At 45.4% G+C, this 18,808-nt stretch overlaps 1 protein-coding gene across 1 annotated transcript in view; it reads left to right on the top strand.

Moving 5' to 3' along the window:
* The first annotated feature begins 346 nt into the window (after positions 1–346).
* The window catches only part of LOC140360565 (von Willebrand factor A domain-containing protein 7-like), a 31,526-nt gene continuing 13,064 nt past the window's right edge, over positions 347–18,808 (top strand). The window contains exons 1-10 of the mRNA XM_072445816.1: positions 347–363; positions 917–1,122; positions 1,977–2,249; positions 6,431–6,524; positions 6,616–6,750; positions 8,002–8,188; positions 8,664–8,839; positions 10,357–10,469; positions 10,538–10,654; positions 11,098–11,277. Of these exons, the coding sequence (XP_072301917.1) occupies positions 937–1,122; positions 1,977–2,249; positions 6,431–6,524; positions 6,616–6,750; positions 8,002–8,188; positions 8,664–8,839; positions 10,357–10,469; positions 10,538–10,654; positions 11,098–11,277 (1,461 nt within the window). The 5' untranslated portion in view covers positions 347–363; positions 917–936. The remainder of the gene's footprint in view (positions 364–916; positions 1,123–1,976; positions 2,250–6,430; positions 6,525–6,615; positions 6,751–8,001; positions 8,189–8,663; positions 8,840–10,356; positions 10,470–10,537; positions 10,655–11,097; positions 11,278–18,808) is intronic.

The following is an 18,808-nucleotide window of genomic DNA, read 5'->3' on the forward strand; positions in this document are numbered from 1 at the left end:
ATTGCGCCTTTAACTAAAAAAGACTTTCTAATTCTTCTAATTTATGTGGCATATTTCTTTGCATGCATGAGTGAAAGAATAGACACAGAAGAGAGGCAAACATGACACATAAAGTCGATAATATATTTGGAGACTAAATAGAATCCAAACAGAAACAGATGCACCGGTATATTATTAAATTAACTCACATGTTTTCATAATTTAAATGTAACAAATGTCTATGTCAGTCCATTATCTGAGTAATGTGATCCTTTCTAAGAAAACAGGTAGACCGAGTCCAGTGTGGCTCCACCCTTATGGTGGAAAGCCCATGCTCAGAGCTATTTATTATTTCACTGCTGGACACCGACAAGACACCTGCTGGTACAGTGAAGCCCCATAGATATTTACTACTGCTTAAATGTAATGAAAAATGTACTTGCTTTTAAGTGGCATGTATTGTGTAAAGTAGTTTGTTGCCTTTTAAATGCAATGTTTGTGATTTGTTATCATGTTTCTGTTGCTTTCTCCATGCCTAAATTACAGACGTGCATAGAATCGAGTTGTCGGGCAAACACCAAAATCCAGGCACTTTTACCTGGTTGTGTTCATACCCTCCTAATGAACTCATGACATCCACTTTTAAGCATGTCATTATTTCAGACGGAGGGCAGGGGTCTATATATACTGCAAGTCTATTGGAGATAGTAACAAAACAGAAGATTCTCAACTGTTGCACCTCATCATATTTGTGTCTCGGATTTAAAAGGAGCTCAAAATTGCCATATTATTCTTAGTCTTTCATATACTCACCCGGTTTTGTTTCGAATAATGCCACCTTTAACACAATAATGAGCAAAAATAGTTGAAAGTCTGTCATAGAACTCGATTTTAAACAATAAAGGGTGTTGTAATGCTATGCAAGTCTCTTGAACAGACAGATAGAGCGACGGCGAAATGGCTGCATTCCTTTGTGGAGCATTGTCTCTCGCTTTGCTCTGGAGTCCTGGAGCTGAGGGCTTTGGGATCCTGCCGAGCGACTCCCTCAGCCACCCGGAAATCACGAAGATGGCCCTCTTAAACGCCACGGTGCACGCCTGCCGCGCTCTGGCTCAAACCGAGGGGACTGACTTTACGTTTCCCGTAAGTTTGAAGCCTACAATTGGGTTGAAGTGTCACATTACGTCACCAGAGCTTTTTCTAAGAAGGGCTGAGTGGGAGCTGAGGTCTTCACATGATATGGTCTTTAGAGCCTGAAAACACGACCCACTCCCCTCTATTCAGGTTCACGTTAAGGTCCTCTGCATTTGACCCTTGGAGCAGTTGAGGACCCGTCTCCAGATCTTGACCGTGGCTTGGTCAGGACCTTCTTTAGTGATTCATAAATCCTAATGTGGTGTTTAATTGTAGCCTTTTGAACATTATTTGATTGTCATTTGAACATTTTTAGACAAGATTGTAGTTCTACAATAAAGGGGCAAAAACCCTGCCTGAAGCTGCCCTGCTTGTAGTATTTGCATATTTTTGAATTGTTAGTAATTCATTCATTTCTTTTTTCCCACACATTTTCTTATCGCCTACTTATACAATATTTTATACCCTTTTCTCTTCGTTCTGTCACGGCATCGCATCATTAGTCATATTGTGTTTTATTTTCTTTGCTCATTGAATTTTTTTTTTAGATAAAACTGACTCAATAAATACAAATATTGCAAATTTAGTGGCAAAATGTGTTTGCACAGAAAAGATTGCTCAGTTGAAATTACCGGGAACCAAACGCAGACAAATACCATTTAATTTGCCTGGTAATTAATCCGGAATTCTGATCATTTAAATGGAGAACTAGGGAAAAGTCTTGCAACAATATTATATAAAATAGGCTGATTTGTCTAAAATGTTCATCACTTGCAAATCCCCTTGATTTTTTCTTGTCAAATTGATTATGTTGTATTGTTTGAATACCATTTCATTTGCTTCTATTTGCTCCTTTCCTACAGTCAAAACCCTACACTTTTAAGTCTGTGACGTCAGCCTGCAAAGCTACTCAGTCGTCCAAGTCTTTCCGTCTGGCCATTTATCTGGTCACCTACAGAAACATCCGGGTGGACATCAGACACGCCCTGAACGCCAGCTTTCACTTCGACGACGAGATGTTCGCCGGAGGAAGAGCGATCATCGTCGAGGGGATCCAGTCGGTCAAAGCCAGCAACAAAGAGGAAAACTATGACGCAGCCAGGCAACAGCTTGGGGAGATTTTACATCCACTGCAGGTAACTTGTAAAAGAATGATGGGAATTGAGATTTTTTCAATTAATAACTAATATATATATATTGTTGATTTTGACTAAGCTACTTGGCTATTATTAGATTTCTACATTTAAAATAGATATTTCTATTCGCTTTAACTTTTCCAGACCATAGATAACCGAGAAAATCATGCCCTTTCAGTAAAATACATTTTTGATTATAATCTATACATACATATTTGGGCGGCAAATAACAATGATTTAGCTAAGTCTAGTGGTTATTCTTTCCATTAATCCAGTGGTCCCCAAACTGTTTGACTTGAGGGCCACATTGGGTTCTAAAATTTGACCGAGGGGCCGAGCCAGGAAATTATGGATGGTGTGTTTGAGTGAACTAACTAATTATTATAAATTACACACAAGATTTGACCTGTAACTTGTAACAAAGCAAACAAATGCAAGGCTCAATGTACAAATTGTTTTCCAAATGCATTAAATAATGATTAATTTCATTACATTTCAGTTGAATAAACACAGCAGGAAAATTGACCTTCAATTTCAGTGGGAACAGTGTTGTTGATCTCCTTGTTTTGCCAGTGCATCAAAGTCTGGTGTAAGTTTTGCTGTGGCAATTCTCAGGATCGATCCTTTGGTGTTGGTCAGTGGAGCTGGATCTGTGACGGGCTTTGTTCATGTTCATGACACTGAATGTCTCTCATATGCAGGTCGAGCAGAACAAGACCAGCATCTTCTGTACGTCCTCCGGAGGTTTTGTTTCCTTCAGTGAAGCATAAAAGTCGTTAAGTTTAAGAGTGTTGGACCGTTTTTTATTAGCATTTCTTCTACCCATAAATGATCTAGTAGTAACAGCATGGAATGATTAATATCCATAAATAAAAAATCTTAATAAATGTCACCAGAATATGCAAACATTTTCACTTTAATGTTAAATGTTTTGCACGCCTGTCCTTCTCACTTCTCCAGTGGCTGATGCTTCGTTTGCTTCGTGCTGTGACTTTATGCTCATGGTCGCACAGGGCCGCACCTGTCATAAACCGCACCTGTCATAAACCGCAGGTTCCTAAGTTGTAACATGAGATATTTACAATAAACGCAGTAGTGATGTGTCTTTTAAACCGGAAGTCTCGTGGCGCACGCGGCGCACCCGCGGTCCGCTTTAGTCCTGCTTAAGACCCGCTTTAGAACAAATCACAGCTGTCCGCTCTGTCCCCTCTGTCCCTTCTGTCCCCTCTGTCCCTTCTGTCCGCTCTGTCCCCTCTGTCCGCTCTGTCCGCTCTGTCCCCTCTGTCCGCTCTGTCCCTTCTGTCCCCTCTGTCCCTTCTGTCCGCTCTGTCCCCTCTGTCCGCTCTGTCCCCTCTGTCCGCTCTGTCCCCTCTGTCCCCTCTGTCCCCTCTGTCCCCTCTGTCCGCTCTGTCCCCTCTGTCCGCTCTGTCCCCTCTGTCCCCTCTGTCCGCTCTGTCCCCTCTGTCCCCTCTGTCCGCTCTGTCCGCTCTGTCCGCTCTGTCCCCTCTGTCCCCTCTGTCCCCTCTGTCCGCTCTGTCCCCTCTGTCCGCTCTGTCCCCTCTGTCCCCTCTGTCCGCTCTGTCCCCTCTGTCCCCTCTGTCCGCTCTGTCCCCTCTGTCCGCTCTGTCCGCTCTGTCCCCTCTGTCCCCTCTGTCCGCTCTGTCCGCTCTGTCCCCTCTGTCCCCTCTGTCCGCTCTGTCCCCTCTGTCCCCTCTGTCCTTGAAGACTCTGTGTGAGCTGATTTACCTGTGTCTTCACATCTGGATCATCTGCTCCTGAGCGCGTTACGTTGTAACATGAGATATTTACTCATAAATATGGTCCAGATAATGATGCTCATGTGTTTTTTGACTCGTGAGTCAGGTCTGGCCAAGAAAGTCTCATTTACACAATAGTGACACGCCAGTGTCTAATGAACGTGCCCGCGGTCCGCGCTGCGCCCCGGGCCGCCGCGGTCCGCTCTGCGCTGCGGGACTAATAAGACAAATTTTTCAGTGAATATGATTCTGATTGTAATAAAACACACAGCGTTTTGAAACTAAAAATGTAGAGAACACAACGTGTCCCCTGGACAGTGCTTCTTCTGTCCACAAGATCTACAGTGTGTCAAACACTTGCGCTTCCTGCTTGATTGGCCCCAGTGGCCGTTTGTGGTGACTTATTTTCTGCGCGCCATAGATCTTCTGTGTGAGCAGTGCGCAGTGCGCAGGCGCCGCTTACAGGGAACAGTGCCATCTCTTGGGTAAATGTGGGCATTACAGGCGAAAGGTAAAATGAACGAATGAGTTTGACTCCGACATTTGCTGCATGTCCTCTTTTATCTCTCATCATTCCCCTTCCTTTCTTTCTCATTCCATCTACTGTCTAATAAAGCCTACGGCAAAAAAAGAAAAAGAAAAAAATAATTAATTAATTAATATAACTTGGACAAGCTTGGCGGGCCGGATTGAAAGGGCCAGCGGGCTGGATTAGGGATGCAGACCTAAACCCACGTTCAGGTTCAAGTACGGATTCGAATCCAGAGGTTTAGGTTCAGGTCTGGACCTAATGAGTCCGGACCTGAATCCATGCCATATTTGCATAATGTTATAACAGCATAACACAAGCTACTTGGCTAAATTAAGTTGAAGACACTTGAACAAGGACGACTATCAAACACAAGGCTTTACTGCAGATTGAAATAAACTCAACTTGTCTGGTTTATTCACAGTTTTTAACAGAAGTTACAACTTACAAATGACAAGCTACTAGCTAGCAGCTAAACTATAGCTTAACAGCTAACACACATTCATGTGTTTTACTTGAGGAACAACTTCTGAACAAGAGCATGTTGAGTATTGTTGACAGGGTCAGTCGGGGTCAAGGGTCAAAGCAGCTGTTTCATCTGATACAATGTTTTGCCTTTAGATACATTTCCACTCATCAAAAGTCAGGTAAAAACCTTCAAACAGACAAAACACCAGTGTAAATAATCAAGTCAGTGTAAAATAACAGAGTTACAAAAACTAGCATAAAAGTCAACTAGAATGACTATAAAGCATCAACTTAGCAGTATCAAAAGTAGAATATGAAAATATTTTACACAACAAATCAAAATAATACATCATATTAGCAGCATTAAACACCAGACCATATTTAACAACTGTAGAATACAAATACAAAATACTATTACAAAATATAAACTCCAATTAATGAATGCAGCAATTAAGCAATATTACTTTGACTTAGTATTTACTTAATGCCAAATACATCACACCACAACATAACACTTAAGTTATTTCATTCATATTTACACCCAGACCAAAGCACAACCCAGACAAGACCAAGCTGACCCCGCCCCTTTAGCCATCACAACATCGCACGCGGCGGCCACAGCTTAAACAATTCAGATAAAGCCAGCGATCTCACCGGCTTCACTTCAGTGTTCACATGTGGATACACGGTTCCGCGCTGTCTCTCGCATCTTTAAACTTATTTCGCCGGCTTCAACTTCTGCCCGGAAGACGCGTGCGTCACTAATTAGGGTCCGTGTGCGCTATTGACAGCGGCACATGGCAGTGTTTACGTCTTTTCCAGCGCGAATTTCGCGATCAATGGAAGGTTTAAGATGATTTAGATTCTAGAACAAAAACGATATAGTATTTGAGTGCTATATTTTTTTATGAGTCCAGAACCGAATCACCAGGGTTTCGTTTTTTTTGGAACTGAAGTCCAGATCCGGTCCGTCATAGCGGTACGCATCCCTAGGCTGGATGTGGCCCGCGGGCCGTAGTTTGGGGACCACTGCATTAGTTGTATCAGATTTGTACTCAATTTGATCCGGATGAAGTTTTGACGCTGCTTGATGTTGTCCTGATAGAGTTTATTACACATAAAATAGTTTATGATCAAAAACGCTAAAAGTTCTGTGTCATTTTGATATACTTCCTGCTTTGTACGAGTCGTAAAACATTCACACATGGCAAGTATTGGAGTCTGTTTATAGTCCAGGAAACATTTATTCGATTACTAAATTAGTTGTACCTCAATAATCAATTAGTTGTGATTAACTTGTTGCAGCCCTAATACAAACTGATTTTACTCCAATAGTAGTCTTTTTAACAACAACAAAAAAAGCCTATTATTGGAGCAGTTTTGTATTTACATATGTTTAACAATAAGGGGTATGTTGTTGAATCCAGGACTTCTACAGTCACAGTAACTGGGTGGAAATGGCAAACACGGCTCCCAATGCAAATCTGATCAGGTCAGAAACCAGCATCGGGAACATCGCAGGTAATCTGAGAACTTTCAAATTAAAATAAGACAGACTGACTGATTTCTGTCTCTTTCAAAATATTTATATTGTTGTGTGTTTTCTATTCAGGCCCAACCAGAGCGACCTGTCGTAACTGTGATGGAGACGACTGCACAAACAACATTTTGGAAGATATTATTGCAGAGAAAGTTCTCACGTCTGGGTACTTTAGCCTTGTGCCCATCGTCTCAACAAAACCACCAGGTCAGTGCATTGTTATTGGAATAAGTATTTAATTTGACGGGCCATTAATTGTCATAAATTGTACAGGTTATTCTTTCATATAGATTAAGTCAGATAGATATAAATATTATGGGTAAAATTGATTTTCTGTCTGTAAAAGTGTTTTAGATCACAAGGGTTAAATATTTAAAATTAATTTGTGTTTATTTGTGACAAATTAATAGTATTTTTCTTTGTTGTGTAAAATAGATACACTGATATATACGGAATGTAAACTAAATTAAGTAAAATAAATATGAATCCAGTTATTCATTCAGTTGCTTCAAAATGTGTACAATCATTCTTCAGTGTATTTGGGGGAGCTCAGCCCTCAGAGAGAAGACAATAATAAGAAAGGGTCAAACAATGCTGAATGTTCATTTGAAAAACAGAATTAGATGTTTCCATTATAGTTTAGGTAATATAAGATAATAGTAAACAGTACTATATATTTCTTAAAGGACTCATACATTTGGCAATAGTTTTCTCAGCATCTCAAATGAACCCTGTCAGCTTGCTTAGCAGGTTTGGCATTAGCAATATTAAAATGTAATATGATTAGGGTGGAGGCATTTAACCCAGAGGCACGGAGAATATTTGATTTCCAGACAGTGTCCATTTGCAAAGAAAAACATTTGGCCTTCTTCCATCTTAGCTGAAGTGTACAGTTGCACATCCTTTTTTGATGGATTTTTCTCTCTCTGACAGACACATTGCTGTTGAGTTATTATTACCCTGAGTCGGCTGTTGACAGAGCAAACATGAACCTGCCTGACAAACTGCCTGCATGCAGACCGTGTCTGTTTTCTAATGCATTCTCTATCTGTTTAGTGTAAACATAATCAAAACACAATGTTTCAAACAGAACAAAACATGGGACAAAAATGACCTGGTCCATGTGACACAATGAGAACACTAAAGCAGAGCACTTTTAAAAGAGTTCAGTCTTTTTTCTTTCTAGAATCTAGAGTGTCAAAACAAAGCTCTATATGTGTTATTTTAATATCTTCTTTATTGTTAATACTTTTACAATATCTTTGGGTTGTGGGAGTATAGATTACATTTATATAGCATTGTCCTACAGTAGATACTAAAGCAAAGACACTGTGGAAAGTAAGTGTGTTGTGTTCTTTGACTTGAATGTTAGAATTAACAATGTAGCAATATTTTGGTTTGTTCCAGTTCAGACATGGTAAAAATACAGTTTAATTTGTTGTCGCGTCATGTTTCCAGGTAAATGCAGTCACGGAGGAGGTGCGGATAAAACCAGCAAACTCGAGCCAACAGGCGGCATCAACAAAGACTCGTTTAAGGCCAGTCACGGTCACCTCCACGCGCAGGCGGCGAACATGGCCATCGCTGCCACCAGTCAACTGTTCGAGGACGTCAGAGGCGCCGCTGGGGACAAAGCATTTCTTCAGTAAAACACACACATATGTCAGATTTACATGCTTTGTTTTCAGAGATGTTCATTTCCTGGAGATTGATACTAACATTAAAACCCTTTAACCGTGGTTACGACTTGACTAACCTTTGACTAAATCCTAACCTTGACACTAAATTAAGCCTCATGACGAATACACACACAAATAAAACATACACATTTGTAAACTAATAATATAATACTCGCTCACACACACACACACACACACACCTACACACACGCACACACAAATAAACGCGCGCACACACCCACACAAACGCACACACAAACACACACACACACACTCACTCTCACACACACACACACACACACAAACACACTCACTCTCTCACACACACACTCACTCACTCACCCTCACACACACACACACACACAATAGCCCAATAAAACATACACATTTGTAAGCCAATGTTGTAATACCCGGCTAAATTCTACATATTGCATGTTTCAGGCTGATGGGAATCTCCAAAGGCTCTAGTAAAGCCTTGTGTTTTGTGATTGACGTGACCAAAAGTATGAGCGAAGACATTGATGCGGTGAAGTCTGTCACTAACAGTATCATCAACACTGAAGTGGGCACAGACAACGAGCCCTCGCTGTACATCCTCGTACCTTTCCGTGACCCAGGTACTGAGCTAGACCATTACACGCTAAGCCAAAAGTGAAAGTGAACCGAGCTTAACTGTGTAAATCAGGAGTGGGCAATTATTTTCCTCCAAAGGCCATATTCAAATCCAGGCAAGTAGCGGAGGGCCGGCCCGCGATCATTGGTGTGAAAAAAAAAAAAAATCCCAAAAATTAAATATCAAATAGAATATCACTTTTCTGTCAAATATAGGCTATTGGATCTATTTTTTAATTCATTTCACGTCATATTTATTAAGGATACAAGTGCAGACAGATGCCTGAGGGCAAAAAATATATATATATATTTTTTTAAATATTACTTGGACAAGCTTGGCGGGCCTGATTGAAAGGCCCTGGGGGCCAGATGTGGCCTGCGGGCCGTGGTGTAAATAAAGGATTATACAGAACAAAGAAAGGCCAGGCCCATTATTCTTGTGTTGGTTTAACAACTTCCTCCAACCACTTAAAGCAAGGCAAGTTTATCTGTAGAGCGCAGTTCATACACAGGGCAATTCAAAGTGCTTCACACAACAGGAAAAAACATATACATATCACAAAACAACAAAACAGAGATTCCCCATTTTTAGTCCTGACTCTGGCACCAGCAGGAGGCCGGTCCATGTTTAGTCCTGACTCTGGCACCAGCAGGAGGCCGGTCCATGTTTAGTCCTGACTCTGGCACCAGCAGGAGGCCGGTCCATGTTTAGTCCTGACTCTGGCACCAGCAGGAGGCTGGTCCATGTTTAGTCCTGAGTCTGGCACCAGCAGGAGGCTGGTCCATGTTTAGTCCTGACTCTGGCACCAGCAGGAGGCCGGTCTATGTTTAGTCCTGACTCTGGCACCAGCAGGAGGCCGGTCTATGTTTAGTTCTGACTCTGGCACCAGCAGGAGGCCGGTCCATGTTTAGTCCTGACCCTGGCACCAGCAGGAGGCTGATACATGTTTAGTCCTGACTCTGGCACCAGCAGGAGGCCGGTCCATGTTTAGTCCTGACTCTGGCACCAGCAGGAGGCCGGTCCATGTTTAGTCCTGACTCTGGCACCAGCAGGAGGCCGGTCCATGTTTAGTCCTGACTCTGGCACCAGCAGGAGGCTGATACATGTTTAGTCCTGACTCTGGCACCAGCAGGAGGCCGGTCCATGTTTAGTCCTGACTCTGGCACCAGCAGGAGGCCGGTCCAAGTTTAGTCCTGACTCTGGCACCTGCAGGAGGCCGGTCCCTGAGGTCCTCAGAGTCTGAGATGGTTCGCATGGCACAAACATGTCTGAGATGTACTTTGGTGCTAGGCCATGAAGAAGCTGCTTTAAAGTCTATTCTCTGAGCCTGAAGCCAGTGCAGAGACCTGAGAACAGGACTAATGTTATTGTACTTCCTGGTTCTAGTCAGGACCTGTTTAACATAGTCTAGTTATGACTAAAAGCTCATATTCAAACTTGTCAGATGCATTGTTATTTTAGATTTAGTATCCATTGTTTTATTTAGAATTATGTCATGTTGATATTGTGGTTCACTTTCAGATGTGGGTCCTTTGACAAAAACTTCAGATCCCAAAGTGTTCAAAACGGTGATCGATGGTTTGTCGCCGAGCGGAGGAGGAGACGAGCCGGAGCTGAGTCTGTCGGGGCTCCAGGTGCAGCGAAGTCACATTTACCTCTGAACTTAAAAACATGCAACGTAACATGGTCTCTCTCTGTGCAGCTGGCCTTAACCACCGGCCCCTTCAACTCAGAGATCTTCCTTTTCACTGACGCTGGAGCCAAAGACACTTATTTGAAAAGCACCGTGATTGCACTTATAGAGAGGACGCAGACGGTGGTGAGGATGGAAATGTTTAGTCGCTCATTTTGATTTCAACGTTGTGTTTAATGAGGCTTTGTGCTATTTATCAAAAGAATAAAGATGAGGTTAATTCTTCAAACTTTAAGCTATTATCCAAAATATCTTGCGCTGCCTTTAAATTTCCCAATAAAATTGTTCTGACAATCTATTTGTTAGATTGTAATGCATTATATCAAATTGTATAAGCTGAATTTATTAAGTACACACATTTTTTTAATATTTGTATTCATACAAAAACTACTTAAATGGGAAAAGATGACACATTATTAACAAAAAGGCTATACATTTAAGTACTATTTTGAAACCCATAGTAAGACCTTTTGTGTAAATGACTGCTCCTTGACAATGTAAGAGTTATGAATAAACATTATAAGAGATTTTGAACATGTTTTTGTTTTATTTTTATCATTTCTGTTAAGGTGAACTTCCTGATCACAGACTCGCCCTCCACCAATCGCAATCAGAATCGAATCGCGCCCGTGGACATTCAGCCGTACAAAGACCTGGCCCAGGCCTCAGGGGGAGAGGCCATAGTGGTCTCCAAACGCGAGCTGCTGACCGCCACCACCATCATCACAGAGGCCTCCATCAACTCTATGGTGAGAGGGGGAAACGGACCACACCGGCCATTTGACAGTGGGGGGCACAGGGGGGGTATTAGCAACTTCAGTCCTGAAAACTGTGCGACACTGCATACCTTTTTTTTTAATTATCAAGTGTGGCATGATTATGTGGCGTGACGAGTGGTGAGGCGCCGCTGAAGACGCTTTCTAATACACATTTTAAAAGACCAACAACGCCACCTGGACATTAATGGGCCCAGGACCATTTTAAAAACATTTAAAAAGGCGCACAGGTTCATTCCATTGATTAAAAAGGAGGCCATTCAGTTAAACTACATTGATTTATTATAAATATATATTAACTTTTGTGGTAGATGTAACACACACAAGTCCTTTGAGTTAGAATCTTTTTAGCGTTGATGTCCACACATGACACCGGCCCACGGTACAGGGCAGGGAGCACACAGAACGGACACAGTGACAACAATGAAAAGAGGCAATGCAGTAAAGGAGTAAAGACAAGGCAGCGACGGGCCGATGGCTCAACCCCGAAGCCTGAATACAAGAGGGTAGAATTAGCTCAAACACACATAATTGTCATTCTCCGTACCGAGGCAGTACGACGGAGTATAAGGGCCAACCAAAAAAATAAAAATGCGCTGCACTACGAGAATAATGTCCTTAATTAATGAGAAAAAATACGTTAATTATTGAGAAAAACGTTGAAGTCAGAAAAAAGTCGTAAATTAACGACAATAAACTCACTAAAAGTCATTAAATAACGAGAAAAAAGTAATTAATTAATGAGAAAAAAAGTCGTAGTTTAGGGGCCGATTGAAAGTGACGTGATCAGTTCACTTTCAGCACCACGGTCAGGACGCACAAGAACGGGCTTGGATGAGTTGACAGTTTAGAACTACATAAAAGCCTGAAATAGATGTTAAAGTGTTTCCTGGCCTTTAAAACGATGTCTTACGTGTGTGTTAATTACAAGACAAGGCACTGCGTTTAGCAGCACCTTTCCTGTTACGCATCATTCACTGACAGTTGGATAAACGCTTTACTTTCTCCATGTTGTAGCCGTAGTGCAACATGGGCTCAAACAGCAGGCGTGCTCCGCGCCACAGCCGCCCTCAGACAGGAGGAGCAGCCTCGCTGTTATATTCACACGTTCTCTGCTCCTCTAAGTTGTTTCTCTACGTGGGCACTTTGCGCACAGTCACTATTCTCACGCGCTCATTGTGTGCACTTAAGTTTTATGCCCGGATTCTAACCTTTTGTGATCCCTTAGACAAACTCAGTAAAACACACAGAACACAAACATCCGTCTGCGCTTCCTCTCAGCTCCTCCTGACGCCCGGATCGTGTTTGGCACAGCCAAAAAGCGACAAGTTTTACGCACACGCATCATCCATACATTATCCATACATCATCCATACATCATCCATACATCATGGCATGAGCTCCAACACACGCGAGCACCAACACCGGAGTGCGTAATTTTACAGGTCCAGAACCTGACATGGGAACACTGCACCGGGGAAATGATTGTTTGTGATGTCTAAAAGGCCCGCATCATAAAGATCGACATCTATTGTGGGCTTTTGTATTCACTTTTAACCAAGCGCCATTTGCGTCCTGGCGGTGGCGTGTTTGTGTAATGAAGACTCAAGACAGATGCATCAGACTCAGTGCAGATCGGCTTCATAGCTTTATACACAGTTCATACAAAACAGAGCTGTTACTGGACTGTACCATTATGTAACACTGGGGGGAGCCCGTAACATGGCGCTGAAAGTGAACTGCGTATCTGACTTTATTCTCTTTAAATTATGAGATTTTTCTCGTTATTTAACGAGAATAAAGTATTTAATTAATGACATTATTATCGTTAATTAACGAGAAAAAAGTAATTAATTGATGACTTTATTCTCGTAGTGCCCCGCATTTTTTATTTTGGCCCTTATACTCCGTTGTAAGGCAGCACCTACTTTCTGTAGCGGCTCGTTAACGCGCACCCTTGACGGGTGATGGCTGACCGGCTGACCCCGGCTTCTCAAGATGTGCCAGCCACCAAAGCGATGGACAACGAGCGCGATGAAGCAGTGCGTGACGGGGCTAAGCCACACGGCGGAGTGAATAGTACTTGTTGTTGTTGTTGTTGTTGTTTTATGGCGGTTGGCATCCGAGTGTTGCATTACCGCCAGACTTTATTCCTCAGACGTTTCGTAGTCCTCAGTTGTTGTTGTTGTTGTTGTTTTATGGCGGTTGGCATCCGAGTGTTGCATTACCGCCAGACTTTAATCCTCAGACGTTTCGTAGTCCTCAGACTCTGTCGTAGTCCGTAAAAGTACTCCTCCCATTGCTTTGGCGTACAAAGCCCATGAGGTCATGATGTGTTTTTGTGACTAGAATAGTTGTTGTGTCAGAGACCAACCGGCTTTATTCCAGGGAGACTCTTCTTCACCTTCCTCGCCCTCTTTGACGTTCGGTTAGAAGTCCTTCTTCCATCACTTTGGCGTTTCTAGGTCCACGAAGTCCAAGCGCGTTAGAACATCCTCTTGCTCCTCATCCTCGGCTCAGTCTCCAACACCCCCCACCTCTATAAACGTTTACCCAGCCCTGTGCTACGTAAGTAAGCAACCACAGCCTGACACAAACCCTGTGACTGGATCGCCAGAACGTTCCGCAGATTGAACTCCCGCCCATTATTCCGAAACCACAAGGCCAACCCGGCCCTTTCCCTATCATAAGCCTCACAGCAAATCAGCACATGCTCGACAGTCTCTGGCACCCGACAGTGACCACACAGACCGGTCGGATGTTTGCCTATCCTACTCAGTGACCAATTGAGTCCAGTATGGCCAATCCTCATGCGGGCGAAGGCCCTTTCCTCCCACGCGTTCCTGCCCATAGACCCGCAAGGACCCACACTACCCTGTATGTGATAGAGATGCCGTCCAGTAACACAGTGGCTCCAAAATTCCTGCCAAAGGCCGACCACATGACTCTTGATAACGGGCTTAATTTCAGACTTGCCCAACTCAACCGCTACATCAATTGATGGCCGCCAAAGGGAACGTTTAGCCAGTGCATCAGCCATTTCGTTACCATCCACCCCCACATGCGCAGGGACCCAAATGAAGGAAACCCTCACATCCTTCCTGGACAGGGAGAGCATCAGACAGAAGATGCCATTCAACACATCCTGTCTGCAATCCGATTTCCCAGATTTAATGCTTTGCAATGCAGAAAGGCTGTCAGAGGCCACCACAATGCCGCAACACTGCAAAGCAGATTCTGCCCATTCCAACGCCAACCGTATCGCTATAAGTTCCGACGTGAAAACAGAAAGGCGATCTGTCAACCTCTTCTTGACCGCTAGCCCCAGGTCAGGCACAAAATAAGCGGCGCCAGTACGCCCACTCTCAGGATCCCTAGACCCGTCGGTATAAATAAACACATCACCTGAGTGCTTATCGATGATCGCTTGAACGGCAAACTGCGGTGCCCTCCCAGCGACTCCTCTAAGCTTGCCATGCAAGCTAACATCAACAGGAGCCGGGACAAACTTCCACGGAGCTATAGCAGACAAAGCCACCAACGGGCTCACACGCAGATCACCAACCCCCGCAAGCCGCGCCTTCGCATTTCCTACCTGGCTGAAAACCATACCGCCAGCCTCACTCTGCCCCCCATCAACCCTGAGAAAGTCCCTCACCGGGTGAGAGCTCGTATGACCTTGCACATTCACCCAGTAAGCTAACAGAAGTTCTAGCCTCCGGAGCCGTAACGGCAATTCCCCCAACTCAACCTGCAGCGCCGAGACAGGGGAGGTCCTAAAAGCCCTACAGCAGATGCGCAAGGCCTGGGCTTGCTCCACATCAAGCTTCTTTAAGTTAGTCTCAGCCGCAGACATGTAGGCTATACAGCCATAATCAATAGCCGCCCTCATGACGGCCCGATAAATACCCAGGAGCGACCTTCTGCTGGCCCCCCAGTCCTGGCCGGATAGACAACGAAGCAAGTTATTCACCCTTTTGCATTTACCACTGACCTCATCAATGTGCTGACGCCAACTAAGCCTCTCGTCAAAGGTGACCCCCAAGAACCTCACCTCCCTGACCTGTTCAAGCACCTGCCCATGCAGTCGAAGGGAGACGTCCCTATGCCCATTGAAGAAACAGATCACTTGAGACTTCCGTACGGACAGTTTAAATCCCCACTTCAGGGTCCACTGCTCCACCTGCTGTATTGCCCTTTGCAGTTTCGCCTCGTAAAACCGGAGATTCCTCCCTCTCACCCATAGAGCACCATCATCAGCATAAAGGCTCCTCCCAACAGACCCATCCACGTCGTCAAAGATGTCCTTAATCATGACATTGAACAAGATAGGGCTACACACACTCCCCTGCGGGATCCCATTCTCTACCTCATAGACCCCAGAGTAAGCAGCGCCCACTCTGGTTTGGATACGCCGGCCAGACAGAAAGCTCCGGACCCAGTTAAACAGTTTACCCTTCACACCACACTTCCGCAGCTTAATGAGGAGCCCATCCTTCCAAACCATATCGTACGCCTTCTCCACATCAAAGAGCACCGCAATAACCTTTTCTTTCTGAGCCCTGGCCAGCTGGATATCAGATTCCAAACACAACACGGAATCCATGGTGTTCCTGCCCCTACGGAAACCACTCTGGTGCGCAGGAAGCAAACCCCGACTCTCCAAGAAGTAATCCAACCGCTCGGTAACCATGCGTTCCATCGTTTTCCCGAGCTGCGACGTCAAGGCAATCGGCCTATAACTTGAAGGGTCAGACGCTGGCCTACCCGGCTTCAGAACCGGCACCACCGTAGACTGTTTCCACGCAGATGGAACACAACCTGAATCCAAAACACGGTTGAAAAGACCCAGGACTAGCCCAAGCGTGTCATCAGTCAAATGAGAGAGCATGTCATAGCACACCTCATCTCTACCCGGGGCTGTCTGTTTCGCCTTAGAAAGTGCTCTCCTTAGCTCAAACAAACTAAACGGAAGGTCAAGGTCATCTTGAGTCGAAGGCTGGTGCCCAATCAGCTCAGAATTCTGGGCCAAAGTACTCTCCCTGTAGTGCCTTTCCGCAGGTGAGAGATTGTCAGAGCTGTGCACCGACACAAAGGTGCTGGCCAACAGTTCAGCTCTGTCAACGTCGCTGACTGCTTCAACACCATTCAGTATTAGGACCGGGGTCCCATGACGGCGCTCAACCCCATGCATCCGCTTAATCATCCCCCAAACATCCCCGAGACGCGTTTCTCTCCCAATTTTGGAACAATACCGCCTCCAATAGGCACTCTTGGCCGTTCTCACAGTTTTCCGCACAACAGCGCGGGCCCTCTTGTAGTCAATGAGGGCACCCTCAGTGTGGGCAACCCTTAGCCGGCGAAACGCCGCATTTCTCGCCCTAACAGCATGACCACATGCTTCAGTCCACCACGGCACCCGCTTCCTATGTCCACTACCACCACTCTTAGGAATCGTGCCTACCGCTGACTGCGTGATGAGCGAGACAATTGCACTATTGAGATCATCCACCTGAGTCAATCCTCCTTCCTGCAGAACCCTAGAACCATCATCAGCTTTCCTCAGGAAAGCCCCCCAGTTCGCCCTTGCCAACTGCCACCTCTGGATCCTCGTCCCCCTGACCACACAGCTCCCAAAGCCAATCACGGTGCGGACTAGATAGTGATCGCTACCAAAAGAAAGATTACCAAGAACCTCCCAACTACAAACACCAGCTAACTCCTTGGACACAAGTGTAAGATCTATTGCACTTTCCGCACCGGTCCCCATATCATAGCGGGTCCCACCCCCATCATTCAGACAAACCAACTCCCTTTGATTGATAAAACCCTCTACCACCTGCCCATACCTATCGGTACCACTACCGCCCCACAAAGCGCTATGCGCATTAAAATCCCCACACCACACGGCCTTTCCCCGAACATCCTTACCGATACTATGCAAGGACTCTAACGTTAACTCACCACACGGATTATAAAGGTTAACCACAGTAACAGCTTCACCACCCAGCCAGACCCTCACCGCCAGGGCCTCCGGCGCTTTACTCACACTGACAACAACGTAATTTAGGTCATCTCGGACAAACACAGCCACACCTCCGCCTCTACCCTGCTCCCTATCATTCCTAACACACACATACCCTTGTATCCCAAAACCCCACCTAGGTCGTAACCAAGTCTCCTGCACGCACATAATGTGAGGCTTGTTCAACAAGGTAGAGACAAAATGCTTAAATTCCTGGCCATTAGCACGAAGACTACGCGCATTCCATTGCAAGACAACCACCGCCATTATGAGCCCCCGGAACCTGACGGCGCATCGGGAGCCCCCCCACTCCCACTGCCAGAATGGGGCAGGGCGCCCTCCCGCAGCGCATCCTCTATCTCCGTCCACTCGGGGCCCCCAGCTCCAAAGTACTTCCCTGCAGCCTTAGCGATGATCTTAGTCTTTTCGGATCTCTTCTTGGTTTGCCCAGTACAGTTAATCACTTCCACTATAAAGAGGAAGAAATCTTTCCTCTTCACAACCAGTACATCCTCCGCACCCACAGGGCCTCTGCCCGTGGAAGCCACACTCACAGGCATCCCAGTGAGGACCTCCCCCTGGCCGCGGGCAACGCTGCCCCCTCCCCTGTCGCCTAGGACACCAGCAGCACTGGCAGCCCCCACTGCATCCACCGTCACCTGACTACCAGACACCTTCTTGACCGCATCCGCATAGGATATGCCTTGAGAGGCCCTAACTTTTTGCACCTCAGCAGCCCTCTTGCTGAACACGCATCCCCCGTAGGCAGAGCTATGCTCTCCCCCACAGTTACAGCACTTGAGTTTTGCTCCGTCGTCACACTTCCCATACTCGTGGTCTCCTGCACATTTACCACACTTCTGCTTCCCTCTACAGACCGCTGCAATATGCCCAAAGCGCTGGCACTTGAAGCAACGCAGGGGCGGCAGAACATATGGGCGTACGCCATAGCGCATGTACCCAACGCACACCACACGAGGCAGGATCCCACCTTCAAATCTAATCATTATCGACAGGCTGTCACACCTTACCCCATCCCGGGTCATCTTCAACCGCCTAGCATCCACCACCTTAGCTCCAGTCAAATTCTCCTTTATGTCATCCACAGATGTCGTCGTAGGGACGCCTACTATAACTCCCCTAACCGTGCCTCTTACAGCATCAGACACAAGAATGTCCTTCCCCCCCAGACACTTAGCTTCAATCGCCTTCCTTTGCTGAGCCACGTCCTTGCACACGACCAGCAGCGAGCCATCCCTAAGGACACTTGCATGCTTGACCACTCCCACAGCTACAGTCAGGCTCCTTGTCAACGCCATCGGATCCCACCCCTTAAAGGACGCATTATCCTGCGCAAGCTTTATGAACACCTTACACTCTGAACTCACATCCCCGACATCTGCAACCCCCTCGCCCTGCTCCTCACTGAGAGAGCCCTCCATAGACGAGCAAGAAGACGCCCTACGCTGCACAGGATCA

Source organism: Eucyclogobius newberryi, unplaced genomic scaffold (assembly GCF_026437365.1).
Source record: "Eucyclogobius newberryi isolate DKJ021-1_F unplaced genomic scaffold, fEucNew1.0.hap1 SCAF_15, whole genome shotgun sequence".
Classification (NCBI taxonomy): Eukaryota; Metazoa; Chordata; class Actinopteri; order Gobiiformes; family Gobiidae; genus Eucyclogobius; species Eucyclogobius newberryi.